The sequence below is a fragment of the Marmota flaviventris genome, chromosome 4, assembly GCF_047511675.1.
Source record: "Marmota flaviventris isolate mMarFla1 chromosome 4, mMarFla1.hap1, whole genome shotgun sequence".
In the NCBI taxonomy this organism is placed as follows: domain Eukaryota; kingdom Metazoa; phylum Chordata; class Mammalia; order Rodentia; family Sciuridae; genus Marmota; species Marmota flaviventris.
The window spans coordinates 72,172,072-72,189,795 of NC_092501.1; the positions used below are offsets into that span (position 1 = coordinate 72,172,072).

General features: G+C 36.5%; 1 protein-coding gene across 2 annotated transcripts in view; it reads left to right on the top strand.

Annotated features, from left to right (window-relative positions):
* The window catches only part of Prkg1 (protein kinase cGMP-dependent 1), a 1,193,620-nt gene that overhangs the window by 866,243 nt on the left and 309,653 nt on the right, over window positions 1-17,724 (top strand). For both annotated transcript variants that reach the window (XM_027949240.2, XM_027949239.3), the window contains exon 5: window positions 10,583-10,646. In XM_027949240.2, the coding sequence (XP_027805041.1) occupies window positions 10,583-10,646 (64 nt within the window). The remainder of the gene's footprint in view (window positions 1-10,582; window positions 10,647-17,724) is intronic.

Here is a 17,724-nt window from a genome sequence, read left to right on the forward strand (position 1 = left end):
GGGAATGGATAGCGGTGATGGCTGCAGGACAATGTGAAGGTGCTTACTGCCACTGTGCACTTAAAAGTATTTAAGTTGACAAATTTAATGTCATATATATTTTACTGCAATTGTGAAAAATACAATGAGGTTTTATTTATTTATTTACTTATTTTACACAATCTCATGGCCTCTTGAGTTAGATTTTCTAATGACTTCAAATTTTAGAAACTCCTGGCCATGGATCTAGCATAAGATTCTTCAGAGTTGAAAATTAGATTAAAATCAGATCTGAAGGTTTATAGTTGTATATAACATAGAAGATATTTTTTAAGACATTAGTCTTAGGATTTTAAAATTTTTTCATAAGTAACTTCATCACTTATTAGAATAGTATTTTAATTTGAAAGCAATTTAAATATATTCTTCTAGATTATTTCATGGCAACTGCTTGAGATTACTTGCAACGGACTTAATATTTCTGCATTGGGGATAAAAATGCTGAGTTTCATTGAGCTTAAAGTGAATTACCTGTTTATTACACATGCTATCTCTAGTCATGATAATAGAGAAGATATGTAATTGATGAGAATATAACTCTTTTCTAAATGAAGGTTGATGAAAAAAATAATAGACTTCTCTTTTTTTATTCACTTAAAAATTGTTAAATTTTCTGCCATCACTGAATTGATCATTTGAAATAAATCAAGAGGTCTGAGACTGCAGTATAGTTTGCATAAGGAAAGACATGAAGTATAAGGCTTATGCAGAGAAGGGTAGGATTTGGCTGTTGTACTCAGTAAGGATGGGGGAGGAGTGGATGAGTAAGAAAGATGACAACACAATCTCATGTTTACAAATGCCTGGCCCTAAGTCCCTTAGTGTAGAAGGGCTCCCTCTGGTTTCTTAACTTGTGACCCGCTCCTTGGTGAGAATCCAAGAGGATGTGCCTCACCCCACCCCTTCTAGTTCAAGAATCAGGACCTTGTAATCAGAGATTTCCTGCTTAAATAGCCCTGCGGCTCTCTTCCAAGTTTCTTAACTGTTCCTTTCCAGCTTCTTTATTCTTGCTCTACCATTTTACCCATTCCTTTATTTGAGCATTGGTCAAAACATAGCAGTATCTGTGTGTTTTATTTTGAATTTATTTTAATTAGGTATATATGATAGTAGAATGCATTTTGACTTGTTGTACACAATTGTAGCACAACTTTGCATTTCTATGGTTGTACACGATGTAGCATCACGCCATATGTGCAGTCATACATGTACCTAGAGTAATGATGTCCATCTCATTCCACCATCTTTCCTGCCCCCGTTCCCCTTCCCAACTTCTCTTTCCCCTTTGCCCTATCAAAGTTCCTCCATTTTTCCCATGCCCCCTCCCCCACATTATGGGTCAGCATCCACTTATCAGAGAGAACATTCAGGCTTTGGTTTTTTGGAATTGGCTTACTTTGCTTAGCATGATATTCTCCAAATCCATCCATTTACTTACAAATGCCATAATTTTATTCTCTTTTAATGCTGAATAATATTCTGTGGTGTATATATACCACAGTTTCTTTATCCATTCATCTATTGAAGGACATCTAGGTTGCTTCCACAGTTTGGCTATTGTGAATTGTGCTGCTATAAACATTGATGTGGCTGCATCACTGTAGTATGTTTTTATTTATTTATTTTTTACATACATGACAATAGTGGAATGTACTACACTCATTATTACCCATTTACAGCACAAGTTTTCTTAACTCTGTGTAGTATGTTGTTTTAAAGTCCTTTGGGTAAATACCAAGAAGTGGGATAGCTGGGTCAAATGGTGGTTCTATTCCAAGTTTTCTAAGGAATCTCCATACTGCTTTCTAGATTGGTTGTACCAATTTTCAGTCCCACCAGCAATGTATGAGTGTGCCTTTTCCCAACATTCTCACCAACATTTATTGTTGTCTGCATTTTTGATAGTTGCCATTCTGACTGGAGTGAGATAAAATCTGAGAGTAGTTTTGATTTGGTTTTCTCTAATTACTTGAGATATTGAACATTTTTTCATATATTTGTTGATTGAATGTGTATCTTCTTCTGAGAAGTGCATGTTCAGCTCCTTAGCCCATTTATTGATTGGGTTGTGGGTTTGTTTGTTTTTTTTTTTTTTGCCAAGTTTTTGAGTTCTTTATATATTCTGGAGATTAGTGCTCTATCTGACGTGCATATGTCAAAAATTTGCTCCCCAAATATAGGCTCTCTGTTCACCTTATTGATTTTTTTCTTTTGCTGAAAAGCTTCTTAGTTTGAGTCCATCCCATTTATTAATTCTTGGTTTTATTTCTTGTGCTTTAGGAGTCTTGTTAAGGAAGTCAGGGCCTAATCTGACATGATGAAGATTTGAGGCTAAGATGGAAAGATCTCCCATGCTCTTGGATAGGCAAAATTAACATTGTCAAAATGGCAATACTACCCAAAGCACTATACAGATTCAATGCAATTTCAATTAAAATCCCAATTGTCATTTCTTATAGAAATAGAAAAAGTAATCATGAAATTCATTGAAAAATTGAGAGACCCAGAATAGCCAAAGGAATCCTTAGCAAGAAGAGTGAGGCAGAAGGCATCACAATATAAGACCTTTAACTATACTACAAAGCTATAGTAACAAAAATGGCATGGTATTGGTGCCAAAATAGACTTGTAGACCAATGGTACAGAATAGAAGACACACAGACAAACCCACACAAAACATTATGTTGTACTAGACAAAGGTGCCAAAAACATACATTGGAGAAAAGAGCTTCTTCAACAATTGGTACTGGGAGAACTGAAAATACATGTGCAGCAAAATGAAACTAAACCCCTATCTCTCACAATATACAAAACTCAAAGTGAGACCTAGGAATTAGACCTGTATCTGTGTTTTGTGGGACACTGGTTATGATAGATGGAAGTTGACTATACCAAGAAACAGGGTTTACAAATGTTACAGATGGACCTGGAGAACAATTTATTCAAAGATAAATTATTGAGATATTTTCCGTGATCTTCTTCCTTTCCCCATTTTCAAAGTACGTTAGTAGGCTCTTCCCATTTCTTGGTAAGACTTTTCATCAATACCAAAAACTTCTAGAAGGTAAGACTCTTCCCATTAATTTTAAAAGCCCAAATTCATTTGAAAGAGATTATTAAGTGTCTATAATCATTTAGAAGAAAGAGGAGGACTTTGGAGACATCTCTCCAACAGTAGGTCTCTACATGAATCTTCCCAGGGAAGTTGACATGAAGCATCAGCATTCCAATCCTGACCAAAATTCCTTCCTCCCCTTATGCACAAAAGCAGAAAGCCAGTGAACTTTAAGGGTCTTTTTTAACTTCCATAGCAAGAACCTTAGAGACATTATTCCCCAAATTTGGGGCATGACATGCTGTGTAGTTTTAGGTATGACTTTGATAAAGAGCTAAACAACACATGTGATTAAATATCTTACTAAACAAGAACAGTTGATACTCCAAATGAAATATATTTTGAATTTTAATAATGAAGAAATATAGTATTTCCAACATTGTATGATAAGGGCTAAACATCCCTGATAGAAAATAAATTTGGCAGGAATGGATAGAGTAGATTGGATTGAGATATAGGGTGAGAGACTCAGGGAAGGAAGATTAGTTATTGCATAACACCAGGATTGATGCCAAATCATCCAATAAAGGAAAAAAAGTATGTCAGGGACAAAAAAAATTTGATGAATTTACTAAAGGGATTGATAAAATAGCTATCATGTTAAAAGCATTTTTACCTTAATCCTCATCAATATAAATTGACTTACTTGGTTAAGCCAGAGATTTCTTCTTTTTTCTGTAAGAAGCCAGTGGCACAGAAGTAAACAATACCTATCAATGTCGGTAGCATTAAATGTAATACAAAACTGATTCCTTATGACAGAATCAAAAAACTCCTGTTCTCTAAATGCTACCCCAAGACAATTGATATAATTATGCCTTTTTTCTAGGTAGAGAATAGTGTTGAACTATTTTTAGACCTCTGTTTTTTCAGGGGATGTAGGGTCACATCCAACACTCTTTGGTTATAACCTTTTGACAAAATGTAATATTTTACTACTAAGTAGGATTTTTTAAAAGATTGCTTGTAAAGTAGAAAAAATGTTTAAGCTGTATTTAAAGGTTCCCTTCAACCTCAAGGAGCCATCCTTTTCTCCCCTCTACTCTCTTACCCCATGCCCAGTCTATCAGGAAATCATGCTTCTTCAACTTTCAAAATATAACAGTTCATCTGCTTCTCAGCACATGTATTGCTTCCATCCTGTCCAGATCTCTAATCTCTATTATCAGTCTTATAACAACAGACTTTTATCTGGTCTACCAACTTCTACTCTCTCCCCTTTACTGTTTATTTGTTTTCCTTTATAGGGGGGCCTCTAACATGTAAATAAGCTCTTGTCACACAGGGGCTCAGAGTTTTGCAGTAGCTCCACATCTTAGAGCCATGTCCTTGCAATGGTCTCCAAGATCATAGTGATCTTCCATCACCTTTACCTCTTGATGCCTGCTATTCTTCCACTCCCCCAAGTCATTGAAATCTAAGCACTTTTTTTTTTTCTGCCTCCACAAGCCACCAGGCATATTATACCCTTTACTCATTGTGCTCCCTCTGCCTGGGTGCTCTTCCCCAGATTTCCAATGAACTAGCTCCTTCACTTCTTTCAGATTTCTGCTTAGATTTTACCTTCTCAATGAGGACATCTTGGTCACCCCATTTAATCTTTCAGCATGCCTCTCCTCTCATTGTAGTTCCTGTTACTCTGTTCTGTTTAATCATGGTTTGGAAAGCTCTTATGTTCATAGTGACAGATAAAAGTTTTTTTTAGTTTTAATTTTAATTTCTAAGTTTGAATTTTATCATTAGCAATAAGTGCTCTTATTGCCCTAGAAGTGTCAGACTTACTTTGTTCATTTAGGAAAAAGAAATGCCTGCCAAATACCCATCTGAATAACCAGTTTTGTCATTCTCCAGTAAAAAGTTATGCTCCATGAAAAAAGTGGCTAATTAACCTTGCAACTCCGGCAGCCATTCACATGATTTTCCTTGAGAAAACTGTCATGTTTCAGTATGCAAAAGTTCATTATGTGAACTTGCCATTTTGTTATATACAATATTAAAACTCAAGGGTTAAAACTTAATGTATTTAATAACTTTTCCTATTTCAGCAAAAATGATTTTAAAGTGAAACTGACTTTTTTTTTTAAATATTGTTACTGCCACTGTGTGATATTTGACAGTGCTGCTTAATAGGCAGAGGTCACCATCACTTTTGCATTGTCAGTGAGAATTTGATATTCATCAAGTTTTTCCAGGTTAAACCATAAGATTAAAAAAAGTCTTCAAGTCTACTTTTTAAAAAGTTATTCGAGACTTATTGCAGTTACTACTTATGTTTGTTGCCACATATTCATACTCTTTGATAACCACTTGGTTCTGGTACTAGATAAATATAAGTAAAACTCAAGCCAGCCATGTCTGTAACTATATTCTTTTATTTGTAAGGCAAAGGTACCACTCAGTAGGCAAAATCTTAACTCAGTTTTTTTTTCTGTAAAAATTTTAATTCAAAAAGGTACTCTATCATTGGAGAGAGTCAGTGCAATGATTTCTTTTCTGATTTTGCATCCTACGGGCATTCAATAAAGTTACTTCTATAGGAAGTGATTGCTTTATTAGCTGTTGTTGGGCTTCTTCACTAAACACAACATGGTATCTGCCTATAAGACACTTCATTGGCTTTTTCATTTGTAATTTGAAAAGCTATACTAAGAGACTTTTGGATTTTAAAAAATTCAATATCAACATTTAAAAAACTCAGTTTCTTTTTTCTCTAAAGTTTGAATGATTTGTCTCAAAATGATATCACTGGCATGATAATATTTTCTAGAAGTATTATTGTGAAAGATAAGTTATTATCTTTTATATGCTGAGAGAAAGATAGCTTTTATTCTTATGTTTTTATTTTTTATTTACAGCATCTCTAAGTTTCTTTGGACTAGATTTCTTCCATCTGTGAGTTAGAAAATTCTCTGATGTGTCATTTTATATTTTCCAAATGTCTCTAGAGTTAGAAATTGGCAGCCGTGACTTGAGAATATGAATCTTCTTATTACCCTTTCGAAGAAAATGATCACATTTTTAAAAATAAGGAAAATAAAGCAAACTTTCTTTATTAAATCCTTAATAAGTACTATAAATTGTAAAGCTGTGACAGTTTTAAATAAAATTTTAAAAGAGGGATAGAAGATTTAGCACAGTGGTAGAATGACTAGTGTGCACAAGACCCTGGGTTTTTTTCCTGGCATAGCAAAACAAACAAAAATTAGAATATTTTCAAAGAAACATGAAACTATTTTTTGCAAAACTTCTTGTTTTTCCACTTAGATGCAAGGAAAACTTCATTAATTTAAAAGAATGATTCATTGGATCTAATGTTATTAACACATATAATGAGAACTTGTACAAGCACAAAGGAAGTAATGAAAACAAACTAATATCTGTAAACAGCACATTCATATTAGAAATTTACTACTTTAAATAATTCTAGAAAACACAAGAGCATGTGAGCAGATATTCCATTAGCCATCAGAGAGACAATATCATCATATGTCAGGTAGCCCATGAAGAATTTTACTGGATACATGTGAAAGAATAATAGTGAAAAAGGAAAATTACAACTTAGAGTTATTATAAAAATAGTTTTAACTTAAGCCAGACATGAGAGCACACACCTAAATCCCAGTGGCTTGGGAGACTGGGGTAGGATGATACAAGTTCAAAGCCAGCCTTAGCAATTTAGTGGGGCTGTAAGCTACTTAGCAAGATCCTGTTTCAAAATAAAAAGTAAAAAGAGTGGGGACATGGTTCAGTCATTAAGCATACCTGGGTTTAATCCCTAGTACTAAAAGGAGAGAGAGAGAGAGAGAGAGAGAGAGAGAGAGAGAGAGAGAGAAAATTGAAGATAGTTTTAACCCCCATGGAAAGGCTTTTAAGATTCCTTTACTAATAGCTGTTGCTGTAGAGAATTGTCATCTTTGTACCCCCAGGTTATTGGGGGGGGGGGGCGGGAGTGGTACTGGGGATTGAACTCAGAGGCATTCAAACACTGAATCACATCCTAAGCTCTATTTTGTATTTTATTTAGAGACAGGGTCTCACTGAGTTACTTAGCACCTCTCTGTTGCTGAGGCTGCCTTTAACTCCAAATCATCCTGCAACAGCAGCCTCCGGAACACCTGGGATTACAGGTGTGCACCCCCTCACCTGGTGATTCACCAGGGATAAATGGTGTGACCTTAAGCAAACAGTCAAGGGCAGCATTGTCTTATCTGTAAAATGGATGACAATAATGACTATATGATAAGACTGATGTAAAAATAAACCTTATATTACCTATAAAACCTTTAGCCCAATAAACAGCAAAGAAAAATCCCTCAAATCTCATTTTCTGTTACTGTCATTACAAATTCCAAGTCCTTGCTTCATTTAATTAGAAAAACAGTGAAAAATTGCCAAACTTTAAATCATCTCCATTATATTATATTTAAGTGCAATTATCTTACTTCAGGTCATTGCAAGTCCTTAGTGAACTAAAACGTTTGAACCCATCTGTAAGAGTTTCATGTAATTAGCATGTAATTGTTGGAATAAATTAGTTTCAGCATAAAAGAAAATATTTTTCTCTAGTGTTTAAACATTTTCTCTGGAAGGCTGTTTTTGTTATTGTTTGTCTTAAGTTATATAAATCAGATAACTCTATCTTGAGGTTTCATTTGTCCATATTAGTGGAAACTCAATGTCAGTGGAAACTCAATATCTTTTGAAGTATTTGGGAAAATTCAACTACAATATTTCATGAGTAGAATTTCAAGCGATGAACATGTTCAATTTTTTTCTTGATATTCAAGCTTCTAGTAGACTTGTAATTCTTAGCAAATTAATTACATGACAGACTTAGCTAATGTTTTGAGAATAGAGACTTAGGATTTTAAAGATGGCTACCACAGTGTTTTAAGAGTAACATTAAAGTGAAAATACTTCTTTTTCTGTCAAATGATTTTTCCCCTTTTGTTAAGTACAGAAGTGCATCAGTGGTTACTGATATTTTTAAGTGTTTCTTCTTTAAAATATCCTTTATTTTTTGTTAATAATAAACACTTTGCAATATTTTGAGGCATTTAAAATGGATTGCAAATCATAAAATATATTGTATTTAAAATGTCCTCCTAAATATTAATGTTTTTGTTTTTGTCTAGTGTATCAGATGGCCAAGCAAAGACCCTTTTTTCCCCTCATGGGTAATATCCTTCATGACAACGGAAATATTACAGAATGGCTTAACATAGATACAACCCAGATTGAAATAAAAGTTTAGCACAGAAATAACAGGACTGTTTGAAGAAGTATATTATAAAGCTTGTTTTTTCCTCAAATACTCAATAGAATAGAAACTCTAATTTTTCTAACATCTCAGAAGAAACTGAAATAGAACCTCATTAATAGAACAAGGAAGGGCTCAGTTTCTCAACCTGCATAACTCATGGAAACAGCTTCCTCTGTCTTCTGCTGTCTCTTTCTGTGACGCATTCCATCCAGCTGCTGAAATGGACTGCCTTCTGGAAATTAAAAACCACATGTCTCAGACCACAGCAGTAAATCTGGCAGAACAGATGGTCCTGGGTGAATTGCTACACCACTGCATAAAACCTTGGGATTTCATCAACAGGCTTTAACCTAAGTAACAGGAATTAGAGTGACAAATTAACAGCTAAACTTGCATGCTTATATCAAAACAATATGTTACAGTTTCTTCTATTGTAATATTCTAATCAAGTGAGAATTACGCTATAAGTAAAATATCAGGTATGCAAATGTACATGCACTCATTTATGGTCTTTTCAAACACTGAGATGCAGAATGAGAATTTAGTGCTACAACCTAGTTTGACTGACTTTGCAGAGGAGTTTCATTTGAAGTCATTGCTTTATTGTACAAACCAAGACGTTTTATTGGTTTGTACACTTGACATCATTCAATATTTTCATTTGCTGTTTCAAGGGGTCAAATAAGAGAACAGGGTGAACAGAAAGGAATTAACATGGATAATGGTACTAGGAATCTGGGTCTTTGTTCTACCTGTCTTATCCTAACAATGATTCCTAAACAAAAACTCTTCAGATCAGGGAAATCACTGAAATAAAAGAATTTATTAGGACCATTACAGATACTAGCCAGAAAACAGAAAGGAGAAGGTCCTGGGACCAGTTTCTTCAAGTACCAGCAAAAGGAACTGGGCTAGAGATAGTGTTACCTGCAGCCTTCCCCAGGGACCCTGCATAGAGCCTGGCTGGCTAGATTAGGCTGCCTGACCACTAGGAAATAGACAAAATATGGAAAAATGAACAGTGAACTTTATGAAGACTGATCTGGGGAAGGAAAACACTGTAACCAACATTGGTTACAGGTAAGAAGGGCAGGATATTGTAAAGCAAGAGACATTTTGGATTAGGAGGGCAATCCATAAGGAGAAGTCTGGCAAAAAGAATATGTAAATAGGCTGTTGTGGTCCTGGTGGTTAGCCCTGGTGGGACTTGAACTTTTAACATATATTCCAAAATGTAAAATAATTTTTGTTCTTTTTGGTTTCTAGCTTGTTTCTGATTAACGCCCCCACCCAATACACACACTCCCCTATCTTTCCTCCCTTCTGTTTTCTAGCCCTTTGTAATTAAAGTTGGGACATCTCAGTCCTGTCATCACTGTCCTATGATGCATCCACACATCCCTGCTTTCAACTTCACATATGCTGTTGAGTCTATTTGTCAATCACTGAAAATACAGGGAGTTGAACAAAAGCAGTTCTTATCTTTGTAGAGTTTTAATTATAGCAGGAAAGACATGCAAAAACAAACAAATACTTGATTAATCATCTAATTATAGCTCTAGTAAGGGACAAAAGTGTTGATAATAGGACGAGGGTGGTATGGGTCAGTGGTGAAGCCCTTGCCTAGCATGTCTGAGACCCTGGGTTATATCCCCAGCACTGGAGAAAAAAATAAAAGCTCATGAGCTCAAAATAGAACTTGACCTAGCTGGGGAAGGGTTGGGGAGACTGGGAAGTGTTTCAGAGTTGTAGAATGAATGTTTGCAGGTCTGAATGTATCATCAATCAAACTGTGTCCTAAAGAAAGGGTAGGAATTGACTTGAAGAAGAGGGTATGTGCAGGGAAACCTGGAAAGGAGGAATCTGGTGACAACAGACTGATAAGGGGGTGAGGATAGTTGTCTCTCCATTGTAGCTAAGGCTTTACAGTCACATAGATAAACAAATGGGATTTGGACTTGGTTCCGTAAAACATGCAAGTTCTTTATCTTACAACATAATTTTTCTTTGTTGGATGCAAAGCATGCTTAAACAATTGCTTTGATCTTAAGCTGCAGATTGCCAGGAAGGGTTTTTGCATTTTTATTCAGATATATTGCAATGTTATCTATTAAAAGTAAGTTGCTGTTCATATGTTCAGCATCATTCTCTGTTTTGTTTTTTAGTGTTCCAACATTCCAGAGCCTTCCTGAAGAGATCCTTAGCAAGCTTGCTGATGTCCTTGAAGAGGTAATTGTCTTTAACCTTTGAAAGTTTTGAGATGGGATCCAGCCTGCTGGCTTGTCTTCTTTTACAGCTGTGTGATGACGAGTCACAAACCACAGAGACCTTTTAAATTTGTTTTGGGCTCTGGAATGAGCTGTATAGTTTGGCTTCAAATAAAAAACAACTTAGTACACCTGACATTTATACACAGTTAGAAATGGGCAAATCAACTTAACTACAGAGGGAAGAAAACCTTGTTGTTTTAAATGTAATGTTACCTTGTCTTCCAAGAATGGGTGATGGAGTTTTCCCTATTTCAATAAATATGAAGTAAAATTACAGTTATGGCCACTCTGAAGCTTCAGATTAGCAAATTTATAACAGGAATTTGTAGTAACATGTATATTTTATTATCACGTGATTATATTTTACACACACGATTTCATGCCTGAAAATGTGGGATGTCACTGTTAGTTTTCTCTGAACCTACATAGTTTTGAGAAAGAGGAAAAACAAAACACATTTAGGCATAGTTATGTAATTATATAATATGTAGACATATATTAATGCATATGCTGTCTCACTGAGATTCATAATCAAACGGTAGCAGAAGGAAATTCTTCCTGTCAAACTAATAAGTTCCATGTGAAATTTAAAGCAAATTTTAGTGACTCAAGTTATTCTCTTGTCTTTTTAATATTCATTTTGTAGTTGTAAGTGGACACAATATTTTTATTTCATTTTTATGTGGTGCTGAGGATCGAACCTAGTGCCTCATGCATGCTAGGCGAGAGTTCTACCACTGAGCCACAACCCCAGCCTCTCAAGTTATTCCCTTAAAGGTAGTATGCATGTGAGTTTTATATTATGTTGAAAAAATTTTAAAAATTACCTGTTTCATTTTACTGAGGAAGCACGGATGCATAAATGGGAATCCAAGAACACTTTCTGTGAGGGCAAAAAGCTAAGCATCAGTCCAAAGTAGGATGCCCTTGCTCAAGTAGGAATTATGGAGGACAAAGCTGGTCCCTTAGAAGGCTATTTAGAAGGCTAGTCAGCAGCCCCACCAGAATTATGAGACTTGGACAACTGAGGTGAAGGAAACATTGCAGGTCAGGTTCCTCCTCCTCCTCCTCCTCCTCCTCCTCCTCCTCCTCCTCCTCCTCCTCCTCCTCCTCCTTTCAATTCAGTAAATATTAGCTGAGTGTCCCCTATAATCAGGGGTTCTGAGATGTTACAGTACATAAATGGTCACAGTTCTTCCCTCAGGAAGTTTACAGTCTAGAAAGGGAGATTCATAATAATAACCCAGCCCCATAAAAATTAATTAGAATTATATGCTAATAAAAAATATGAGCTACTAAGACCATAAAACAGACACTGACATGGTCTGGGTGGCCATGGAAAGATTCTGGGAGAATACAATGAACCTCGCTCTGCAGACTAAGCAGGAGTTGGCTATATGAAGCGTTGTTTTAAATTAGAAGGAACCAAATGGGAGAAAAGGAAAAGGAGGAGGTGAATGGAATGCAAAATGTGCCTAGAGAAGAGAACTTGCCAGAGTTAGTAGGTCCAGTGAGATATTTAGGTTTCATCCTCTTAGCCAGAGAAAGGTTTAAAAGGAGGAATGGAAATAGGGACAGGATCAGATTAATATACTGCTATGGAATATTCCAGAGCTTAATTGGGCAAGTAGAGTGGAATGATATGCAAATGGTCAGCCCTGGAGCAAAGGGTGATTTAGGAATATGTTTCCCCACTTGAATCTTATTTTCCGATTAATTTGATTAATTTCCCTTACTGCCTTCTTAGAATTCAGATTTCATATTGATTATTTTGCTTATTCTATAATTTAGTGAATGCCTAGATTTCCAGTACTCTCTTGGGCGCTTGGTATTCAGCAATGAAAAACAAATAAAAATCCCTGTCTTAATGGAGTTTACATTATTTCGGTGGAACCTTAGGGAAGATAGATGGTAAACACAGTAAATAATTTCGGGGTTGGGGATGTCGCTCAGTGGTAGTGCACTTGCCTAGCCCAAGTATACATGAGGTCCTGGGTTTGATCCCTAGTAGAAAAAAAAAATCAATTAGAAGAATACAGTATATTTAATAGAGATAAATGCTAAGGAGAATTTAAGTAGGGAAGGTGGGTAGGAGGAGTTCAAGGTATTAGAATGTGTAACTACAGTTGTCAATTGAATAAGTAAAGGGGTGTTGAGTCCAAGGAAAGAGTACTATGAAAAATGTCCTTAGGAAGTTCAAGGAATAGCAAGATGGTCACTGAGTTGGCATTGGAGTAAGGGGCCAGAGAAAGTGTGCCTAGACTGGTATGGGAGCAGGTAGATCATCTAAGACCTTTTAGTCCATTGCAGTTATTTTGGCTTTTCCTTTGAGTGAGATGGAAGCCATTGGATGATTCTAAGTAGAGCAATGCAATTATCGGACATACATTTTTAAGAAGATTGCTATGGCGGCTCTTTTGAGAAAAAATTAAGGAATCCTTGGAATGACAGTAAGAGAAATGATGATGACTTTGTTCACTGTGGTAAAAGGAGATGGAGAAATTGTCAAATTCTGACTCATTTTGAAGGTAAAACTGAGAAACTTTATTGTTGCAGTAGATGGGTAGAATAAGAGAAAGAGAGGAATCAAGGATGACCCTGTGTTTTTTATATGAATAATGGGAAGGATGGAATTATTAGTTAAAATGGAGAAGACTGGGAGAAGGGAGTAAATGGAGCAAAGAGGCAAGAAACTCTGGAGATAAGTTGCAGGAAATGAGAAGCTTCAGAATCTTTGGCAGATAGATGGCTTGCTGTATCATTGTTTGAGTCGCAGGCAGCTGTTGGCTATCTGGGTATCATTAGAGGGGAGTAAATGTGGATGAGTACAAGGCAGAACACTAAAGCAGGTAGCAACCAATTATTATAAAAGTATGAATGGATCTTAAAAACATGTCACTGAGAGAAAACTTAATCAAAGAGATGGTTTCTGAACTATCATTTACTCACATTAAAATATATGTGCATAATAATACATTTTGCTAAAAGTCATTAAAAATAGGATTTTACAAATCAGATACATGTGAATGAATGGCTGCCTGTAGCAGAAGGGGAATAGGGAAAGCTATGAATAGAGGAGGAGGAGGAGGAGGAGGAGGAGGAGGAGGAGGAGGAGGAGGAGGAGGAATGAATGATTGAAGAGAATGTCAGAGTAAATCTTTTACTGAGCCTTATTATTTCCACTATAAGAGACTAGGGAATAAAGAGGAACAAGTGAAAATTGGAGGAAAACTAAAAGCATTTTGTGCCTTAAAATCTAAAGGAAGGAAGTGGTATGAGGAAGTGTCACAAAAACTTTGGTTTGAATGTTGTTGAAAAGTCAGGTAGAGAAGTGGGGTTGGCAGGTGAGAAGGGCTAGTGGGAGCAGAGGACAATTGTGGAAGCAGGAGGCAGAGGAAGTCACTCATATAACCTCTTGCATAGGCATGAGAGACCAGGCTCTCCATGCCTAGAGAAACAGGGAAGGCAGAGGAGCTGGGCACACATGCCCTAGGTGAGTTGATGGGTGGCTGGAGCTGTGGAAAAGCTTTTTGGATAGCTACTGTTTTCTCGGTGATATAGAAAGCAAGGGCATCAACTGAGAATGAGGATGGGTAGGGTTTGAATGGTTGAAGGAAAGACAAATGCAAGAAAAATGGAAGAACAATGTACTAGGGAAAAGCTTTATGGTTACCAGGCATCATGAAGGCATCACTTCAGGGTAGGTATCCCCATCTGAGTAAAGCAGGCAAAGGAGAGTTTTATTCCAAACTATTGCATTAGAGGAAAGAGGTTGAACTGAAAGGAAGGAAAGGTGGAGTGGGTATTTAAGCACTGGGGTGAGCTAGTAAGTAGAAAATTCCTGGAGGAGGACACTGCTGAGGTACCCTAGGGAGGAGGCTGTTCAATGTGATTAGGGTCTGTGTGTTCCCTCCTTGTCTTGTTAGGCTCCAGTTTTCCCAAGGAGACAGGGAGAAAAGTTTCTGTTTGTTTGTTTGTTTCTTTCTTTTGTATATGTGTGTGTTTTAAGTAACTGCTGTTATAAAAGGGAGATCTGGATTCTGGAGTCAGTAAGAAGCCTGCCTCATCAAGTTTAGAGAAGCTGACCTGGAGGTTAGAATCCTCTTGGCTTTAGCCCATTTCATTGTTTTTTCAGCCTCATTTGTTTATGTGGACTCAAGTTCCTGACAGGCAAAGAATTGTATTTAAGTAGGATTGTTATTCTGCCAAGAGGAGATGAGTGTTTGAGAGAGGGAATATGGAGCTGAAGGGAGAGGGTGATTGTAATGGTTGACCCTGGTATTTAAACTGGGAAAAGAGGAGAGAAGCAGTGAAATGATCAAAAACCTATGTCAGGTTGCGAGATCAGTGGATTTTAGTATAGAGAGGTTGAAGAATTTTCGGAGTTGAGCTTTAAAAGTGGGTGAACTGGAAAGATACTTGAAATGCTTGTTGCTTTAGGTGGCAACTGTGCCAGTAATTCTGTGATCCATTCACAGATTCTTAGCTTGAGGCTTATTGAAGTCAGCTTTCTGTGATTTATTGGTCTTCTTCATCTGTGACTACAAAGTGAAAAGACATCATTGCATTTGACTTCTATGTTCAAGTATTAAAAAAGACATAAGACAAAGTATTGGCTGTATTTCTGCCTGAATGTGCTGACCTGCAACCTCAGTAAATGTAAAACTTCTTTTCCCAGTTGGTCTTTTGGTTTTTGCTTGTTTTTGTAGAATACCCTGAAGAACTGCCTGATGACCCTGTGTTTGTTAAAAAAAAATCAAACTAAAGCACAAATTCATTCCCCACCATCAACCCCTTTAAAAAAATCAACTAAAAATCCATGAGATCCTTTAATCATTTTCTCTTCCACAGCTGTGAAGCCATTTGCTATGTTTTGTATAACAATAGCCATAACTCTATAAATAATTCTCACTAAAGAAATATTTTTAGGGCAGATTTTACAACCAGAATATACTTTAATTTATGTTAGGTCATTTAAGACATTGGGCGTGCTATACCAATGATGAATGAAAATGAAAACAGATGATTTGTAACCACACCTTTGTTTTCAGGACATAAAAATGAAGTAAGCCTACAAAATAAAAAGCAGACATGTAAATATACTATGCAGTGCAAATGAAGTGTTTAACTAAAGTTGAATAAACAATCACAGTGAGAAACTAGATGAAATTATGTATCAGATAAAGTGAGCAAATCTGGAAGAACAAAAGCAATACCAATGTCACATAGCATTAAGGGAACATGCTTGCATAACAATTAGATGTCTTTCTACAAATATCCATAAGATGAAAGAACCCTAGATTATTCTGAAAGGAAGGGAATACAGCCTTCAACAAAGATGTTTACAGCTTTGTTCATTCAACAGATACTTAGGGAGCATCTGCTGCATGCCAGGAATTGTTCCAGGCCTTGGGGATTCAGGGCCCTGTTCTTCTATAGCATATGCTCCAGTTTATGATACAGAAGATAAATTAGTTAAGAACCTACCATCAAGTGATAAGGCCACTCTGAAGTTATTGTTAAAAGGAAGCTATTACAGAAATTAAATTTAGCAGAGATTATTTGAGAAAACAATTTATGAACCAAAATAGTCTGGACCAAAAATGGGTCAGAGCTCTTCACCCCATCACAGTTCAGACTCTATTTATAGCCACAGAAAAGGAAACACAATACAGAAAAAAACTTGATTGGCCTCCATTGGCTTTTGCCTTACATAGTGAGATTTTGGCAGCTTTGACTCAGCTTCATCACAGGTATACTTCCATTTAGATTATAGATCACTGATACATTAAATTAGACAGCAGTTCATTATGTACAGATTAACCCTTAGGCCAAATTTAAAATATGTATAAAGGCAGCTTTAGGTCAAACTTGAATTACCATCACCAAGGGAAGATGATATTTAAGTCAAGATATAAATGAAGATATGGGGTGCCCTATGTACCAGGGAGAGGGAAGGACAGATATGGTTTTTTTGTTGGGTTGATTTTGCTCTCCTTAAAAACAGAAAGATTTGTAGGTGGTAGAGTGGGGTGAGAAGAGACTACAGAAAATTCAGCAAGAAGGGTTTGCCTATCAGGATAAAAAGTTTCAGTTTTTGTTCTAAGAACTATAAGAAAGTGTTCAGCACAGTAAGTAGTAAAGTGACAATATATGTTATGTTCTAGTATTCTATCTCAACTATTATGAAAAGAATGGATTACAGAGAGGCACCTGCATCTGCACACTAATCCAGGTGAGGATGGGTGGGTTGTAGGTGGATTTACTTTCTCATTGGCAATTTCATTTCTTATAGTCATCATGAAGCAACACTTATAATATACAGGCAAAGAGTTTTAAAGATATGGACAGGGGAGACAGGAACTGAGAGAAATAGAATGTAACTAGTTAGAGGGGTGAACATACTGACGTTAAAAAAGTGATTTAGATGGGTACCTACGACAGAGGAATATAATATTTGGGAACTCTTGTTCTGGAACTGGAAAGAAGCCTTCTCTCTCCAGTAAAGTGAGTTGTTTCTGCCTTTGCCCAGCCCAGGCCTCCCCTATCCCTATTTATAGTTCCTGGAAAGGATTACCTACTTGTATTTTCTTCCTTTTGAGGTTATAAAACAGGAACGAATCTCCTAGTGTAGCAGTTTAATGCTCCTTTCTTTCTTTCTTCTATATAACATAGTAGAAGTATTCCCTTTGCATACTAAATTTCTCACCCATTTTTCAGAAATGTTTGAGTTTTTTTCCAGTCTCTGCTGTGGTTTGGATTGAGTCCCCAGAGGTCCTATGTTAAAGGCTCAGTCCCAAAGCTGGAGCCTTTGGGAGTTGGGGCCTTGTGGCAGGTCCTTAGATCATTGGGGGGTGCTGTGGAACCTCCAAAGGAACTGTCAGACCCTGGGTCTCTTCCTCTTCCTTTTTGCTTTCTGGCTTATGAAATGACCAGTTTTCTCTGCCATGTGCTCCTGCCATGCTGTGCTGCCTTCAAAGCCTGAAGAAATGGGGCTCTATAGTCTTGGACTGTAACCTCTAAAACTGTGACCCAAA